The following is an 18,103-nucleotide window of genomic DNA, read 5'->3' on the forward strand; positions in this document are numbered from 1 at the left end:
ATATATATATATATATGTATTCACTGACCACAAGATATACCAATCAGCCATAACATTAGATCCACCTCCTTGTTTCTACACTCACTGTCCATTTTATCAGCTCCAGCATATAGTTACACATGTAGTTCTACAGTTACAGACTGCAGTCCATCTGTTTCTCTGCATACGCGGTTACCCTGTTCTTCAGTGGTCAGGACCCCACAGAGCAGGTACTATTTGGGTGGTGGATCATTCTCAGCACTGTAGTGACATCGACATGGTGGTGGTGTGTTAGTGTGTGTTGCGCTGGTGCGAGTGGATCAGACACAGCAGAGTTTTTAAACATCTACAATTACAACACACATCAGTACAATACGCATTGCTGCTGCACGAAATGGGTAAATTAACAGCAGCCAAATAATCTGAAATAACACAAAGTGAAATACAATCAAATAAATAAATAACCACTAGATTATTATTAATAATAATAATAATAATAATAATAATAAAACGTCTTATAATTATAACCGGAGGGATTCAAAATACATCGCAAAGCTCCAGATTTTTGAGGAAAGTAATCATTTATTAATTTAGGAGATTCAGTGCTCCATTTTTATTTTAAACACCGACATTTTTGGAATTAAATTTGAACATGAGTTTTCATAAATTAAATGTGTTACAGATAAAATAAAATCTTAATAATTAACAACATCAAAATAAGCTTCCTCCACGCCTCCGCATCCTTTACTCCTATTGGTTGAAATGAGCTACGGGGCGCCGTGAGGCTCAAACCCTGTAGCTCGTTAGCCAACATTAGCTAACCTTTCATTATTATCTGCATCATTATTTGAGCTCTGTTCCGTCGGAGATCCGGAATAAACAGCTGATCCACCTCTGCTTCATCACAGCATATGAAGCAGTGATATCTGATAAAGAAGTCGATGGAAATGAGTCGATTTTAAGCGTCCAGTTGAAGCCAGTCTGTTAGCTTAGCTTAGCTTAGCTTAGCTTGAGAAGATGGCAGCTGTCCTGAAAACACCGCTCAGCCGTGGACTGAGAGCTCAGATACAGTAAGATTTTACTCATTTAAGCTCTTTATCTGCACTGGACACGTCTGGCATTCGTTCATTTAACGGACAGTGACGTGTGTGCATGAACTGGGGAGAACTGGTTGTGTTTATCTCCTAAATTCATTGCAAAACTGACAGAGTTGCCTGGCTGCAGCTGATTTCTGCTGAATTTGTTAAGTTAACTGACTAAACCGCCCTGCAAACAGACATTTAACACCAAAAACAGCTCAGAAAAACGTGTTCAGCCTCATTTGCTCTCCTTCAGCTGCTTCACAGGTTCTCAAAATAACCCTACGCTTTTGCAGCCACTCTGTGTGCAGAGCAAGTTCAGCTGCAAGGTGAAAGACACCTACTAAGTTGGATGAGTTTGGGGTGTTTGGCTGAAGGTGGATGTATCTGAGTAGTTTATGAACCCAGCATGGCTTTTGTATGGAAGCATGTTTCCTCCACTGGAGAAAAGTGTATAGGCATATATACTCTTACAGTTATGACTTGGTAGGGGTGGGCGATATGGCAAAAACAATACATCACGATACTTCAGTATATTTTCACAACACATGATATGCATCACGATTAGTTTTTCTAAGATTTAACAACTGCGAACAGAACGGAACCTGTAGTGCCACACACACCAAATATAATAGTAATAATAATAATAATAATAATAATAATAAAAAGATCCTACAACTAAAATGATACTTATTCAACATTTTACAAACCACGCTGCACTAAATCCAATTAAACAGGCCTAATTATACTCAGTTTGTAATGAGACATGTAGTTAGTCAGTGTTCTCTAAATACTGACTATATCTGGCATATTGTGCCATTGTTTATCACGATAATGATAAAATATTGTCATATTGCCCACCCCTATGACTATGTATCTCTTAATACTGAGAAATGTTTTCGTACTTATGAGAAAGTAAGTTATAATTATAAATAACGTTGTATTTACATTTATATAATATTACTTTTCAATATTGTGCAGTAATTACTTTTTATTAGCTTTCAATATCATTGCCAGCATGACGGTTAATATCATGTGCAATATTACTTTTCAGCTTTTCTATGTTAGCTTACTTATTTTTACTAAATTTGTTCTATTTTTATTGTCATGTTTTAGGCGCTGGTGGTTTATTTATTACTCTGTTGTTTTTATCTTAATGTTGTATTTTTTCTGAGCAGCCTTTGGCACAAGAATTTCCTCTGGGATGGACAAAGTTCATCTTATATTAAACTTTCTCATTATTATGACTAACTAAATGGCCATATATCGCTGTCGTCGGAAGAAAACATCGTGCCTCCAAAACAGTAACTTTGCAGGAGAAGGAAAAAACCGACTTTACTTTTAATGTAAATGTCAATGGAACCAGACATTTTTTCAAGTCATTTTGGGCCGTTTCTTTTGGTTCATTCTTAATGAAATTCACACACAATGTAAAGGGCAACAGGTATTTTCAAATTATGTCAAAAAATTAAACAACGACAAAGATGGAGATATAAGGTTTTGTTCCGACAGCAGCAATAAATATTTTTTTTTCCAATGGTGTAAATGGGCTTCCATACTTTTGAATCCCCCTTTCAACTGAATACGACCTCTGAAGTCCTCTCACTCCTAAGCGTTTTGTCCTGTACAGTGGAAAGTCTGTTTGTTTTCAAAACCTGCCTCATTCTGAAGTGAAAAGTCTTGACTTCTAGTGTTCTCTCTCTCTCTCTCTCTCTCTCTCTCTCTCTCTCTGTCTCTCTCTCTCTCTCTCTCTCTCTCTGTCCAACACAGGAAACTAATATGGACCAAGAGTTGTGTCAGGCATGCATCAGTGGGTAAGTGCAACCAGGGGCATAGCTAGAGCTTTCAGAGTGGGGTGACCACGTTAAACCCAGAGATTTTATTGGGGTGGTATGCTGCTAGAAGAAAAAACAAAATAAATTAGCGTTGCTGAATTAAAATGACGTTTTTTTCTCTGTGCATAAATAAATCCGTCCATCACACAGTTATTGCCAAAAGTAAATTGTGTAGTATTTTTAGACCCCTCTTTCTTTAGAACCATGACCAGGAGGCCAGCCTTGCGTTTGTAGCACTGATCTTTATTTTTTCGTTGTGCACACGGTCCACAGATGACATGCTGGCCCACTCGACATAGAAGATGGCCGTGTTTATATAGGCTGGCTCAGGCACATTGTTGCCTGGACCATTGCTAAACCACAATGTTCACAACGTCCTCCCGTTGTTCTCTCAGCTCACATAAAACATACACAGATCACATACATAACGCATAATACTGAACATAACGTTACACATAGAATGTATAATACAGCAGATCCTTCAACTGAAAGACAAAATTGATGCAATGCATTTTAATCATTCCTGAGGAAATCCTGTGTTTGTATCACGTAAATTAAATATTTCACTTTTTTTCAGTGCAAAGGATTTTTAAGAAAAAAAAACTTTAAGAAAAAAGTTTCATGTATTAAGTCTATAGAAGATATTCACTGTTCTGTTTAGAACCTTGAATTCTGTGTAGAACAATTTAGTGCTTAAATGGTTCTATCCATGTTGAAATTGTTCTTCAGATTGATGGAAAATGTGTTAGCACCAAAAAGGGTTCTGCGATTGTTACGATGTCAAGCTCATAAGACTAGAAGACTAGAAGAATCTTTTTGGGTGCTATATAGAGCTCTTTTGGAAAAGTTTCTATATAGAACCATATAAAACTCATCTCCATCAATCTGAAGAACCATTTCACCATGGAAAAAAAACCTTTGATCATGCCAAGGGTTCTTTGAGTGTTCGTGGTCTCTGATAAACAACATGTTTTTTGAATATGTTGTAACAATAGTAGAACACTTTTTGGTGCTATATAAACCCCTTTTCAAGCACCATTGCCTTTAATAAAGAACCCTTGAAGAACCGTCTTTAAGAGAGTAACCTACAACACAAGCAGGGTTGGGAAAGCTACTGAAAAATTAGTAGTGGCTACTTTGTAGCTACTTTCCCAAAATGTGTAGCTGCTGCAATTTACCTACTTTTCTAGAAAAAGTAGTGGCTACTTTTTAGCTACTTTCAAACTCGATTGTCAGAATGCTTGTGAATCTCCAGCCACACACCAGACAAGCCCAACTGACAGTGGGAACAAGACACTGCATTTAATCATGTGCCAGAAAGAAGCACACAACCAAAGGCGTGATATCCAACAAAAATTAAGACTAAAGGCAAAGTCAATCATTCCAGGCTTTTCCTAACAAAAATCAACAAAAACAGCCGAATACAAACCAAACAACTTTGTGCAAAACATTGTCAACTGTCAAAATAAAACTGCTCCAATTTACACATTTCAGCAAGATCTGTACAGACATGACACTGAGAGTCCTTTAAACTTCAGCAACACCTTCGCCTAAAAACTCTCATCAGTGACTCTGGCTCTGCGCAGTACTGTTAGTAATAGTCTATTAGGAAAATGTTTTTATTGCTTTAGCTAATCCAGGGGTCGGCAACACACAGCTCTTTTACTGCCCTGTTGAAGCTCCACTGCAGAATTAGATTTTTAGGTAAAATAAAATAATCCTCCTTTACAGTAAAATAAAGCTCTGCTGATCGTTCAACCCAGTTTAACAATAAACTCTGGAGTTAATGTAGAACTGCTAATTCACCCTTTAACCCTGAAGATCAGCGCAGACTGCTGGTCACCATAGCAACACAGACAACAGTCTCGCCCAGCTAGTAGCTAACGAAACGGCAAAGAGAGAGATTTAAGACGAACATCGATAATTTGGAGATGAATGGACTGATTTGTGTTTATAATCACTCCAGCTGGTTTCCTGATACGTTTAATCTGCAGCGAGAAACTGACAAACACTAAAAAGTCACAAGACTGAAGTCGCTCCTCATTCGAATTTTCCCGTTCCACCTTAAAAGGCGCAGCAGTACATTTAGGCGCCTCAGGCAGTGACGGACTTCAGTTTCGTAAAGAGTCAAACATTGAGAGACATTTTACAAGAAACTGTTCTACTTTTGTGGAAAAGTTTCCTGCTGGAGATGCGAGAAAAGCGGCTACAGCTGAGCTAAGGCTTAAAGCAGAGCGAAGTACGTCTGCGTTTGTGTTTACATTATACTTTTAGCCTCTATTAGTACATCAGCAGATACTGAGACACATTTACAGCCAAATGTTGTGGCTCCCAAGATGTTTTAATTTTTCTTGAAAGGACAAAGTGGCTCTTTTTAAGCGACCCCTGAGCTAAGCCTGCTAGTACGGGGTGATCAGCGCGTGACCGTTTGCTCGAACTGTCCGCGGCTCAGTCAGGATTGCACAGTCGCTGCCAGCCCAGTTAATGGCCGCGTTCTATGGTTCAGATTTTGCGCAGATTGACTGAAGCCTGTAGCGAAATTGTAGTGCTAATTGTAGGCGCTACAGCTATTAGCTACATTTCATAAAGCTGTAGCGGCTACGGCTATTAGCTACAGAAATTTGTAGTTAGGTGGAGTAAATGATTAATTTGATTAGTTTAGTTCATGCAGCAGCAGCATCAGTGGGGTCAGGTTGTGAGGGTGAGGTTTGCACGGCGTTGTACAGCATGAAGCTCGATGGTGGTCAAGCCGGTCCAGAGGGCTGGCGAGCAGTGGCACCCGATCAAGGCAGAAGAGGCAGCAGCGTCAGACACACAGGATGGGCAGCTGATCAACTCAGCAAAGAAAAGAAAGAAAGGAAAAACACAGAGAGTCAGTTCTGTAATGGGTGACTGATCACAGATTACAGTGTTAGCAGAGCAGAGGAGACTCTGGCAGGTATAGAACCGACAGGGAAGACTAATTACCAAAGGCTTGACTATACAAGTAGGTTTTTAGCCTAGACTTAAAGACTGAGGCTGTGTCTGAGTCCTGAACATTAACAGGAAGACTATTCCAAAGCTGGGGGGCTTTGTATGAGAAGCCTCTCCCCCCTGACGTAACCTTATTAATTCTAGGTACTAATAGTGAGCAGCACCTTGTGATCTAAGTAGGCGTGATGGTTCATAGTCAAACTTTCTGGTTCTTGTGAGACTCTGGCTGCAGCGTTCTGGACTAACTGAAGCTTGTTAAGGCTTTTGCTGGAACATCCAGCCAGCAGGGCATTACAGTAATCTAGCCTTGAAGTATTAAATGCATGAACTAACTTTTCTGCATCCTGTAGAGAGAATGCATTTCTCAATTTAGCAATATTGCGGAGATGCAGGAAGGCTGTTCTAGTAATATTAGTTATGTGTGCGTCGAAGGACAGATCAGGGTCTATAATGACACCAAGGTTTTTCACAGGTGAGCTTGATGCAACTGAGAAATTGTTAAGTTTAAGTGTTAAATTAGACAGTTTGCTTCTAGCTGCTTTAGGGCCAAGAAGTAGAACCTCTGTTTTATCTGAGTTAAGAAAGAGAAAGAGTAGATAGTTAGTATGGCAAACGCAGAGCAGCACTGCTGCAGACGAGCCAATCACAGCAAGATACTCTAATTATTAATTAAACAGTATTAATTAACTTATAACTGACTGGTAATTAACCAGATGGCAGATTTTCATCGCTGCCTGTGTGGCTGACTGTCTCCGTAAGTGTGTGACCTGAAGTGTGGCCATGTTTCATGCTAGGGTGGCACCGGCCACCTCTGGCCCCCTCTTGGCTGCAACATGATCAACACAATCTCAACAATGATCTCAGTTTAGATGATGTACATTATGCTGGCTGCTGTCTTGCCACAGCTGCTGTTTAGAGTGGGTGGTAGGACAAAGTCTAACACCATAATATAGAAGAAGTTCTCATGATTCACAAAAAAGTATCTCAATATTTCGTTTTTCTGAGAATTTGAGCAGGCAGAATTAGGGCTGAGCGATTTGGGGAAAATATCAAATTGCGATTTTCCTGACCATTATTCCGATTGTGATTTAAATGCAGTTATTTTCTATACATTTCTTTCCAGGCCTGTTTTTTTAGCTAAAAAGATTAGAATATCCACTTTTTATGGTATGAAGTTGAAGAGTGTGGCAGAATACCAGTTGGTTGTGATATCACATATATAGAACATGGGTGTTTTGGTGCTTTTGATTGGTCCAACTCATCTACAAGCAGTTCACAAGCTCTGAGTTATTAGGTTAAAATCGTGATAATGTATTCTTTAATAAACAACGCAGCTCTCGCGATCTGAAAATTGGACTCTTTAAAGGGGAACCACCAATTTTTCTAAATCTCTGCATAGTTCAGTGGTTGAAACGTAAACAATGTCATTCAGAGTGGTTTGATTTGAAATGGTTCATTTGTAGAGAAACTTACTGCCTCTGTTTTCTTCACAGTGGTGGTGATGGGAACCAGGGGTCACCATGACTACAACACAGATATAGACCTTTTGTTTACTATCCAAAACCACCAATATACACAAGTCTTCTGAGGTTTTTATATGTAATGTTGATGATGGTAAAATAGTGGTACATCTGGAAAAAAAAGTTGTCTTTGAGGACTATTTTGCCTTAGAACACCCTTGATGTATCCCTCCACCATGAACAGATTAGTATGAATTGATTAAAATTCGTTTTAGGTCAAAACCTTATCTCAAAACTACTGTAAAACAGTGTCTCAGACATCAGGCTGAGTATTCATAACCGTTTTATGTAATAACTTTCTGTGAAGGAGCTTCAGACGTCTGGTTCCTATCACCACCGCTGTGAAAAATTCTGACTTACTAAGTTTCTCTAGAATTAAGCATTTCTGACTTTGTTTACATCTTAACCATTTAATTACGCAGAATTAAAAAAAAAATATTTTATAGAATAAAATTGCGCTAGGTAAAACGCACCGGGAAAACAGCAATGCTACATTTCAGAAAGGCTATAAAAGTTTGCAGAATTGTACAGTTTAAGAAAAGACAGTCAAACAGTCCAAAAACTGAGAGGCTCTGACTGCAGCCGCAGTGCCGTCCCTGCTGACATCGCAGTTTAAGTGTGTTGTCAAGTTTTTTTGACAAACACCTTTTTTTTGTATTATTGTGGCTACAAATGTTTACTGTTGGCCACAAGATTCATCGGCCTGAGCCAATTTTTTATATCTGTGTACCTCGATTCAGACTTGCTGTTGTTTACAGGCTCTATACTTGATTAAATCTGTGTTTTTATGTTAAGCAGTTTTAAGTTATGCAGTTGTTCAGTATTTGAGAAGCAGTGCCGACATCTGTAATACATTCACAAAAGCATATTGTAGTGCAATTTGTTGTAACAACAATAAAAATAAAAATACTGCACTTTTTATTTTAGTCTCATTGCTTTTATTTTAATCTCAAAGTGCTTTACACATAATCTTTATGCAATAATTTAATAAATAAAAAAAAATATTTATATTGTTTACGACAGGTGATAAAGTTTAACAGTAATCCAAGAAATTATTAAGTATTAATATAGATTCATATAAAATTTAATTAAAAGATAAACACCACGAGACATAGTTTTAATGCAGCGCTGAGTTAAAAAACTGCGCTTTCAGATGTTTATTAAAAGTGAGCTCTGAGCTCGACTGTCTAATAAAAGCTGAACTGAGCTCCACAGTTTAGAAGCAGAATAACTGAAAGAGTCTCTCCATGTTTTCTGTGTTTTACTAAAGGAGTTCAGAAGGTCAGAATCTGCAGATCTAAGATCATAAACAGATGTTCAGGAGCTTTAAGGTCATTTTGAGCTTTAAAAACTAGTAGCAGAGCTTTAAAGTCTATCCTGAACGATACAGGAAGTCAGTGCAGCTCTTTTAAAGCAGGGCTGATCTGATCTCTCTGTGTAGTTTTTGTTAGGATGCTTCTGCGTTTTGTTCGAGTTCTAATGGACGTATTGTTTTCTTAGGAAGTCCAATAAGATCATTACAGTGATCAACTGAGAAAAAGGCCGAACTTTAGTGATTTTCTCAAATGATAAAAAGCTACTTTTTAATTTTTTGTGTCTGCAGGGAGGATCGAGAAAGTCCTCATCGCCAACAGAGGAGAAATAGCGTGCAGAGTGATGCGGACAGCGAAAAAGATGGGTGTCCGGTCGGTGGCTGTGTACAGTGATGCTGACAGGCATTCTATGCATGTGGCCATGGTGAGAAAAAGAGACGTTGTGGTCACTCTTCAAGTGTTGCAATGTTAACATTTTCTCAGCGCAAACATGTTGCAAACACAACTGTGAAAACGATCACGGAACAAAAAGCATCTCTCTGATCTAAACTGCGTTTAAAGTATAAAAATATTGTGCATTTCATTTTGTAACTGATATCAATATTTGATAAAATGCTTTCTTATAGTTGATGATATTTCAACATGACATGAAATAGGTATTATTATTTAAATTCAGGCAGATGAAGCCTATCACATCGGAGCAGCTCCATCACAGCAGAGTTATTTGTGTATGGAGAAAGTTCTGGAAGTTGCTAAGAAGTCCTCTGCGCAGGTAACGTCCCCGTTCACTCACAGGGTTTACAGTACACGATACGCACCATGGTGTTACATTTTTCTGAGGTTTTTAGTGCAATGCACAATCCAAAACTGCATATACAGTGCTTTCTGCTTTATTATTTCAAGTTTATCATATGTTTTGAGTTTGTTCGCTTATTTATATGCTTCTATTATTTGTGCCTGGCTCTGATGTTAGAAGCAAATGGCTCTGACTCACACTGTCGACTGGTCAGACTGTGTTTTTAATACATCAGATGGTGTTAGCCAGATATTAGCCATGGTCTTATGAATTTAGTTCCTGTTAACTGCTGCTGATTGTTTCAGCATTAGAGCCAACAGCAAACCCAAAACTCCTATAGCTCCACAGTTGAGAAGCACAATAACTGAACGAGTCTCTCCACATTTTCTGGCAACAAGGCCCTTCAGGCCACAGCATGCTACATATATATTTCTAAAAGGTAATAATGACTTCAGTTGATTACAGAATTGTAGTCTCAGCAGAAATATTTAATGTGAAACACAGATGACCACATTTTTGTTTGTAGATAATCTACTAGTGGCACTAAATTTCTGCGTATTTGTGAAGATGTATAAAATGAAAACCCGAGTGGTTTGATAGGAAGTGCACTGCTCTAGAGAATATTGTCAGAATTGTTCACAGTGGTGGTGATAGGAACCAGAGGGCTGAAGCATTAAATTCCTGAGACAGGGAGTCTTTAGTTTTGGGCCTAAAACGATATTTTAAATAAATATTAATGGCTAAGAGGTACATTTAGGACAAAAAAAGTCCCCAAAAAAGATTATTTTTCTCAGTTTTACCACAATCATCAACGTTACATATACAACTCCATTTCCAAAAAAGTTGGGAGGCTGTGCAAAATGTAAATAAAAACAAAATGCAATAATGTGCACATCGTTTAAACCCTAGGTTAAATTGAAAATAGTACAAAGACAACAAATCAAATGTTGAAACTGAGAAATTTTATTGTTTTTTTGAAAAAAAAATGCCCATTTTGAATTTGATGCCAACGACACTTTCCAAAAAAGTTGGTACAGGGTCAACAAAAGACTGGTGAAGTTGTGCAGTGCTAAAAAAAAAACACTTGGTGGTTGACTGGCAACAGGTCAGTAACATGATTGGGTATAAAAAGAGTCTTTCAGAAGTAAAGATGAGGAGGGGTTCACCACTCTGTGAAAGACTGCATGATCAAATAGTGCAACAATTCAAGAATAACGTTTCTCAAAATAGCAAAGAACTTTTGCTTTTCATCATCTACGGTACTTAATAACATTAAAAGACTCTGAGAATCTGGAGAAATCTCTGTATGTAAGGGACAAGGCCAAAAACCAGTATTTGCTGACCGTGATCTTTCGGCCCTCAGACAGCACTGCATTAAAAACGGACATGATTCTGTAGTGGAAATCACTGCATGAGCTCAGAAACACTGTCTGTGAAAACAGTTTGTCACTGCATCCACAAATGCAAGTTAAAACTCTAAAACGCAAAGAAGAAACCAAATATAAACAGGATCCAGAAATGCTGCCACCTTCTCTGGGCCTGAGCTCATTTAAAATGGACTGAAGGGAAGTGGAAAAGTGTCCTGTGGTCCGACGAATCAACATTTGAAATTCTTTTTGGAAATCATGGACACTGTGTCCTCTGGGCTAAAGACCACTCAGCTTGTTATCAGTGCACAGTTCAAAAGCCAGTATTCATGATGGTATAGGGGGGCATTAGTGCACATGGCATGGGTGACGTTCACATCTGTGAAGGCACCATTAATGCTGAACGATATATACATGTTTTGGCAACATATGCTGCCATCCAGACGACGTCTTTTTCAGGGAAGGCCTTGATTATTTCAGTAAGACAATGTCAAACCACATTCTGCATGTATTACAGCAGCATTGCTCCGTATTAAAAGAGTCCGGGTGCTGAACTGACCTGCCTGCAGTCCAGACCTGTCACCACTGAAGGCATTTGGCACATTATGAAATGAGAAATACGACAAAGGAGACTCTGAACTGATGAGCAGCTGAAATCCTGTATCAAACAAGAACAGGAAAACATTTCACTTTAAAAACTACAGCAGTGTCTCCTCAGTTCCCAAATGCTTACAGAGTGTTGTTAAAGAAGAGGTGATGAAGCACAGTGGTAAACAGGCCCCCGTCCCAACCCCGTTTTTTGAAAAGTGTTGTTGGCATCAAATTGAAAATGGGAGCGTATATTTTTCAAAAAACAATAAAATTTCTCAGTTTCAACATTTGATATGTTGTCTTGTTTGATATGTTGTAGTATTTTCCTTTTTTATTTACATTCTGCACAGAGTCCGAACATTTTTCGAAATGAGGTTGTATAAAACTTGTGTGTAGGTTCACTGGTGGTTTTGGATGGTGAACAAAATGTCTATATTTGTGTTGTAGACATCGCAATCCTTGGTTCCTATTACCACCACTGTAAAGACATCTGACTTGACCAGCTTCTCTAAAATGGAGCACTTCACATGAAACCACTCTGAATGACTTTTTTTAGTGATCTATTTTCTAGATTTGCTCCTCGTCTCAAACTCTCTTCCTCCAGGTGTCCAGCAGGCTAATTCTCTTTTCATATTTAAATAAAATCTTGAAATCCATCTCTTCTCTCTAACGTACGGCTTACCACCGAGCTAATCTTACCTTCTCATTGCAACTTTACCCTGCCATGTTCTCTATTACCTGCTTCGACTTGAAGCGGAGCGCCTAAAACTCCCTTCCTCGTGATAAAATCACAGTAATGCACAGCCTCAAGTGGCTTATTGCTTTTATAAAACGGCGGCCAACATGAAATATATTAAAATACACAATGCTTCTGATAATTCTTTATGTTGTTATTAATAATAACCAACATAAACAAGTATTCTGTCAAGAAATGTACACTGCTCAAAAAAATAAAGGGAACACTCAAATAACACATTCTAGATCTGAATGAATGAAATATTCTCATTGAATACTTTGTTCTGTACAAAGTTGAATGTACTGACAACAAAATCACACAAAAATCATCAATGGAAATCAAATTTATTAACCAATGGAGGCCTGGATTTGGAGTCACACACAAAATTAAAGTGGAAAAACACACTACAGGCTGATCCAAGTTTGATGTAATGTCCTTAAAACAAGTCAAAATGAGGCTCAGTATTGTGTGTGGCCTCCACATGCCTGTATGACCTCCCTACAATGCCTGGGCATGCTCCTGATGAGGTGGTGGATGGTCTCCTGAGGGATCTCCTCCCAGACCTGGACTAAAGCATCCGCCAAATCCTGGACAGTCTGTGGTGCAATGTGACATTGGTGGATGGAGCGAGACATGATTTCCCAAATGTGCTCAATCGGATTCAGGTCTGGGGAACGGGCGGGCCAGTCCATAGCTTCAAGGCCTTCATCTTGCAGTAACTGCTGACACACTCCAGCCACATGAGGTCTAGCATTGTCCTGCATTAGGAGGAACCCAGGGCCAACCACACCAGCATATGGTCTCACAAGGGGTCTAAGGATCTCATCTCGGTACCTAATGGCAGTCAGGCTACCTCTGGCGAGCACATGGAGGGCTGTGCGGCCCTCCAAAGAAATGCCACCCCACACCATTACTGACCCACTGCCAAACCGGTCATGCTGAAGGATGTTGCAGGCAGCAGATCGCTCTCCACGGCGTCTCCAGACTCTGTCACGTCTGTCACATGTGCTCAGTGTGAACCTGCTTTCATCTGTGAAGAGCACAGGGCGCCAGTGGCGAATTTGCCAATCCTGGTGTTCTCTGGCAAATGCCAAGCGTCCTGCACGGTGTTGGGCTGTGAGCACAACCCCCATCTGTGGACGTCAGGCCCTCGTACCATCCTCATGGAGTCGGTTTCTAACTGTTTGTGCAGACACATGCACATTTGTGGCCTGCTGGAGATCATTTTGCAGGGCTCTGGCAGTGCTCCTCCTGTTCCTCCTTGCACAAAGGCGGAGGTAGCGGTCCTGCTGCTGGGTTGTTGCCCTCCTACGGCCTCCTCCACGTCTCCTGGTGTACTGGCCTGTCTACTGGTAGCGCCTGGACACTACGCTGACAGACACAGCAAACCTTCTTGCCACAGCTCGCATTGATGTGCCATCCTGGATGAGCTGCACTACCTGAGCCACTTGTGTGGGTTGTAGAGTCCGTCTCATGCTACCACGAGTGTGAAAGCACCACCAACATTCAAAAGTGACCAAAACATCAGCCAGAAAGCATAGGTACTGAGAAGTGGTCTGTGGTCCCCACCTGCAGAACCACTCCTTTATTGAGTGTGTCTTGCTAATCGCCAATGATTTCCACCTGTTGTCTATTCCATTTGCACAACAGCATGTGAAATTGATTGTCAATCAGTGTTGCTTCCTAAGTGGACAGTTTGATTTCACAGAAGTTTGATTTACTTGGAGTTATATTGTGTTGTTTAAGTGTTCCCTTTATTTTTTTGAGCAGTGTAGTTCCTTTCGAGTGCGGTAGCGTTGCTAAGCAACCATTGACCGCTGAATGAGGACAATGTTTGGTCACCAATCGCTGTACACTGCGGTCATTTCATGTTTTTTTTTTTTTTATACAACTTTTTCTTATAACAGTGAACATATGATATCACAGCTCTGTTTAATGCAAAAACTTTCAGTTTATAAGTACTATTTGGTCACCAAATCACCACCACGAGTCTCTGTCAGTCTGACGACGCCACTTTTCTCACGCTGGGGCTGAATCTCAAACGCCTCCCTGCTCCCTACATAGTGCACTACATAGGAGTTTAAATACTCCTGCAGCCCAACAGAGCAAAATATCACTAAAAATGGTCATTTGGGATTCAGACACATTCAGACTCAACAGGCAGTGCAGTATTTAACAGCAGAAGCTAGAATTTCTAAACTTAATGTCACACAGCTCACTATTTAACTAGGGAGTATGGAGCCGTTTGGGACTCAGCCTGGGTTTGACGTGACTTCTGACTAAAACACAGACATTTGAAGCGTGTGAGACATTCAGGTGACATTCTTTAGACTTTTATACTGCTGTTTTTAAGTGAATCATATTGTGAGTCCTTTAATTCAAGCCTGTGATATTAATGATGGAGTTGTTCAGCATGCTTATCTTTTAGCCTGTTGGCTGGCTGACCAGCCTAGTTCTAGATAAGAAAATAAGTTGTCAGCCCCTCAGTTTAAACAGAACTGGGTTCTTATTTCATCAGTACACTCGGTGCTCCGTGTGATCAGCATTAGAGTCAGAGATTATTCCATTAACAGCACAAGGGTTGTTTTCGTGCCGTGGCGCAGTGATACAGAGTTCAGTTGCTGTGAGGCGGTCGGAGCCGTGGTGTATCGTGGATTTTACAACGACTTCGAACGCAGCTCCAATCAGATTTTAGGACCAGAATCTGTTTTATAATCTATATTATTTAATATTATCTTGTGATTTTTATTTTTCTTACTCCAGCGTATCACAAAGCACCAAGAAACGTTTTGGTTAGCAGTTTTTGTTTTATGCAAAACACTCAGTAAAAAAGTGCATCACAACCCCATGATTCTGACAGCATGTCTGGGTGTCTCTACTTGGTGCACTGTGTCTCTTCTGTCTTACTAAACCTCAGAAAAGTGAAATATCCCGTATTATAAAAACATATTCATGCATTGTGGTATGAGATTTTTGCCGTGTCGCATGCCGAGCCCTGTTCAGATCTGTGTGTCTTGCTACAGGCTGTCCATCCCGGATACGGTTTCCTCTCCGAGAACACAGAGTTTGCAGAATTGTGCAAACAGGAAGGCATCATTTTCATCGGCCCACCTTCATCAGCTATCCGAGACATGGGCATCAAAAGGTGCCCGCCAGAGACTTTTCACTCCGCAGTGATGTCTGATTCCTGAATGAGACGAAACGTTTACCAGTGTTGGACGCTTTTATTCATTTTGCTTGTTTTTTATCAGCACTTCCAAACACATCATGTCTGCTGCTGGCGTGCCGATCATTGAGGGCTACCATGGAGAGGACCAATCAGACGAGAGGCTTCAGGCCGAAGCTGCCAGGATCGGCTACCCGGTTATGATCAAAGCCGTACGAGGTGGAGGTGGGAAAGTAAGCCGTGTTTGTGGAGGTCTTTACATACCGACAAATGCATTTTTAGGCTGACTCTCGTCTCTCGTAGGGAATGCGCATCGCACGCTCTGAAGCCGAGTTTCATGAGCAGCTGGAGTCGGCGCGAAGAGAAGCCCGCAAGTCATTCAACGATGACGTCATGCTGGTGGAGAAGTTTGTGGAGAACCCCAGGTAAGGCTAGCATTGTAATAGCTGCACGTACAGCACTGTGCAAAGGTTTAGGCCTATCTAAAGATAATTAGCATCATTTTTTTTTGTTTAAAAAAATCGCGATTGTTGATTATACCCCCCCAACCCAACACATGGTCCAGCTTTGACTTTCTTTCTATTTTATTTTCAGTTCGTTTTTTTTTAATTTTATTTTACATTAACTGTTTTAATTAAAACCTTTGATAAAACACACATAAATTATATAGCACTGAGTAATCCAGCATATTTTTAAACTGTTTCACATATTGAGTGCATTTACGTCTGATTTCTGCAGTTATCTGATTATTCAAATGGTCATGTAAACACCATACTCCGATGTAGAAATCCGATGAAGAGGCTGGATTTCAGCTCAGTAATCAGATTTCTCAGTGCATGTAAACTCTTAGTCCGATTTCTTTCGGATTTCTCAGTCTGTGCATGTGTGAAACTGACAGCGGTACCAGAAAATATATATATATATATATATATATATATATATATATATATATATATAACATTTGAATAGACACAAACAGCGTGGAATCGTATTGCATCTTAACTTTTTTTTTCTGTCTGATGACATACCAACACTCTGAATAACTGTCTGAAGTATGACTGTGCTTTCACACTGCGGATATGTGTGCGTACTCAATTAACCACATGATGTTTGTCAATCAGTCAGTCAGTCGATTAACTTTTATTTACACTCATTGAGGTTGACCCTCATTTACAGTGTAGCAGAGCCAGTACAGAAATCAGAGTAAAAACATAAGCTAAATTTAAAAATAATAATAATAATAACAATAATCATTGTAATAGTAAATTTAATAGTACAAATCAAATCAGAATAAACTTAAAATTGCAAAAATAAAATGACTTAATAAATAACAGATCAAATAGGGATGAAATAATAAACATAGTTAATAAGAATAGGAAATGTAAAACAATAAATATGCACTATTATGTATACTCAAATATCAAAATTAGTCTAAATGCACGTCCCTACTTGACTCCTAAACAAATTCTGCTCTGCTTTTTTGATGATTTGTTTATACCTGATTCTGTTCTGTTGAGGCATGTGGAGGTGCAGGTGTTTGGAGATCAGCATGGCAATGCGGTGTACCTGTTCGAGAGGGACTGCAGCGTGCAGAGGAGACATCAGAAGATCATCGAGGAGGCGCCAGGGGTGAGCGTGGCTGTTCATCTCTTTAATACGTCCTGATAATCTTCTGTTACAGAACACTGGCACACTCACTAATGCAAACCTCAAAGAGCCGGAATCTGCCTCAGCTGGAATTGTCTGATTGCGGGTTGTGTGTTAAGTATAAACAGCCACCAGCATAATGCTAATTTTTGCTATTTGACTTTTAAAGCTTATGAGACAAACACGTATCATACTCCTTACTTTGTGTGCTGCAGTTCTACGGTTCAGTTAATATTTCATAAATAATGTTATGGCTAGAGGTGGGTGATATAATGAAGATATCATGATATTAAATCTTAAATTACATGGAAATCTGCCCTAAAAAATATGATTCTTGCAGCCACAGTTTGTATGAATGCAGCAGCAACATGAAATGTATTTACATGATTTAGTCACAGCTCTGTCTGATACCACTAAGCCTTTTTGTGTTGTTTGTTGTATTAATATCCTCAGCACTTTTTGGGGTGTGATGTTCCTTTTCTTTATTATTTTTATGTTTGATCACAGCCCGGTATTAGTCCTGAAGTGAGGCGTAAACTGGGAGAGGCTGCAGTCCGAGCAGCTAAAGCAGTGAACTACGTGGGAGCAGGTAATACGCCTATTAAAGCGATAGTTTGACAAGAAAAATACACATTTTATGCTTACATTAAACATATTTGGTGTCTGAAGTTTCCTCTGTTTTTAGCAACGTAGGCTAAAGTAGCTAACATGTAAATAGAAGCTTATAGCAGTCCAATTAGCAGGATGAAGCTTTCATGCAACTTTAATTGCTTGAAACCTGCACTGTTCAGGCATAACATTATGACCTCCTCCTTGTTTCTATGCTCACTGTCCATTTTATCAGCTCCACTTACTATATAGGTGCACTTTGTAGTTCTACAGTTACAGACTGTAGTCCATCTGTTTCTCTGATACTTTGTTAGCCCCCTTTTACCCTGTTCTTCAGTGGTCAGGACCCCTATGGACCCTCACAGAGCAGGTACTATTTGGGTGGTGGATCATTCTCAGCACTGCAGTAACACTGACGTGGTAGTGGTGTGTTAGTGTGTGTTGTGCTGGTCTGAGTGGATCAGACACAGCAGTGCTGCTGGAGTTTTTAAA

General features: G+C 39.6%; 1 protein-coding gene across 1 annotated transcript in view; it reads left to right on the forward strand.

Moving 5' to 3' along the window:
* The first annotated feature begins 755 nt into the window (after positions 1 to 755).
* The window catches only part of mccc1 (methylcrotonoyl-CoA carboxylase 1 (alpha)), a 32,655-nt gene continuing 15,307 nt past the window's right edge, over positions 756 to 18,103 (forward strand). The window contains exons 1-9 of the mRNA XM_036586411.1: positions 756 to 1,049; positions 2,829 to 2,872; positions 8,990 to 9,123; positions 9,376 to 9,471; positions 15,213 to 15,334; positions 15,441 to 15,588; positions 15,659 to 15,780; positions 16,873 to 16,984; positions 17,510 to 17,591. Coding sequence (XP_036442304.1) covers positions 997 to 1,049; positions 2,829 to 2,872; positions 8,990 to 9,123; positions 9,376 to 9,471; positions 15,213 to 15,334; positions 15,441 to 15,588; positions 15,659 to 15,780; positions 16,873 to 16,984; positions 17,510 to 17,591 — 913 coding nt within the window. The 5' untranslated portion in view covers positions 756 to 996. The remainder of the gene's footprint in view (positions 1,050 to 2,828; positions 2,873 to 8,989; positions 9,124 to 9,375; positions 9,472 to 15,212; positions 15,335 to 15,440; positions 15,589 to 15,658; positions 15,781 to 16,872; positions 16,985 to 17,509; positions 17,592 to 18,103) is intronic.

Source organism: Colossoma macropomum, unplaced genomic scaffold, assembly GCF_904425465.1.
Source record: "Colossoma macropomum unplaced genomic scaffold, Colossoma_macropomum, whole genome shotgun sequence".
NCBI classification, from domain to species: domain Eukaryota; kingdom Metazoa; phylum Chordata; class Actinopteri; order Characiformes; family Serrasalmidae; genus Colossoma; species Colossoma macropomum.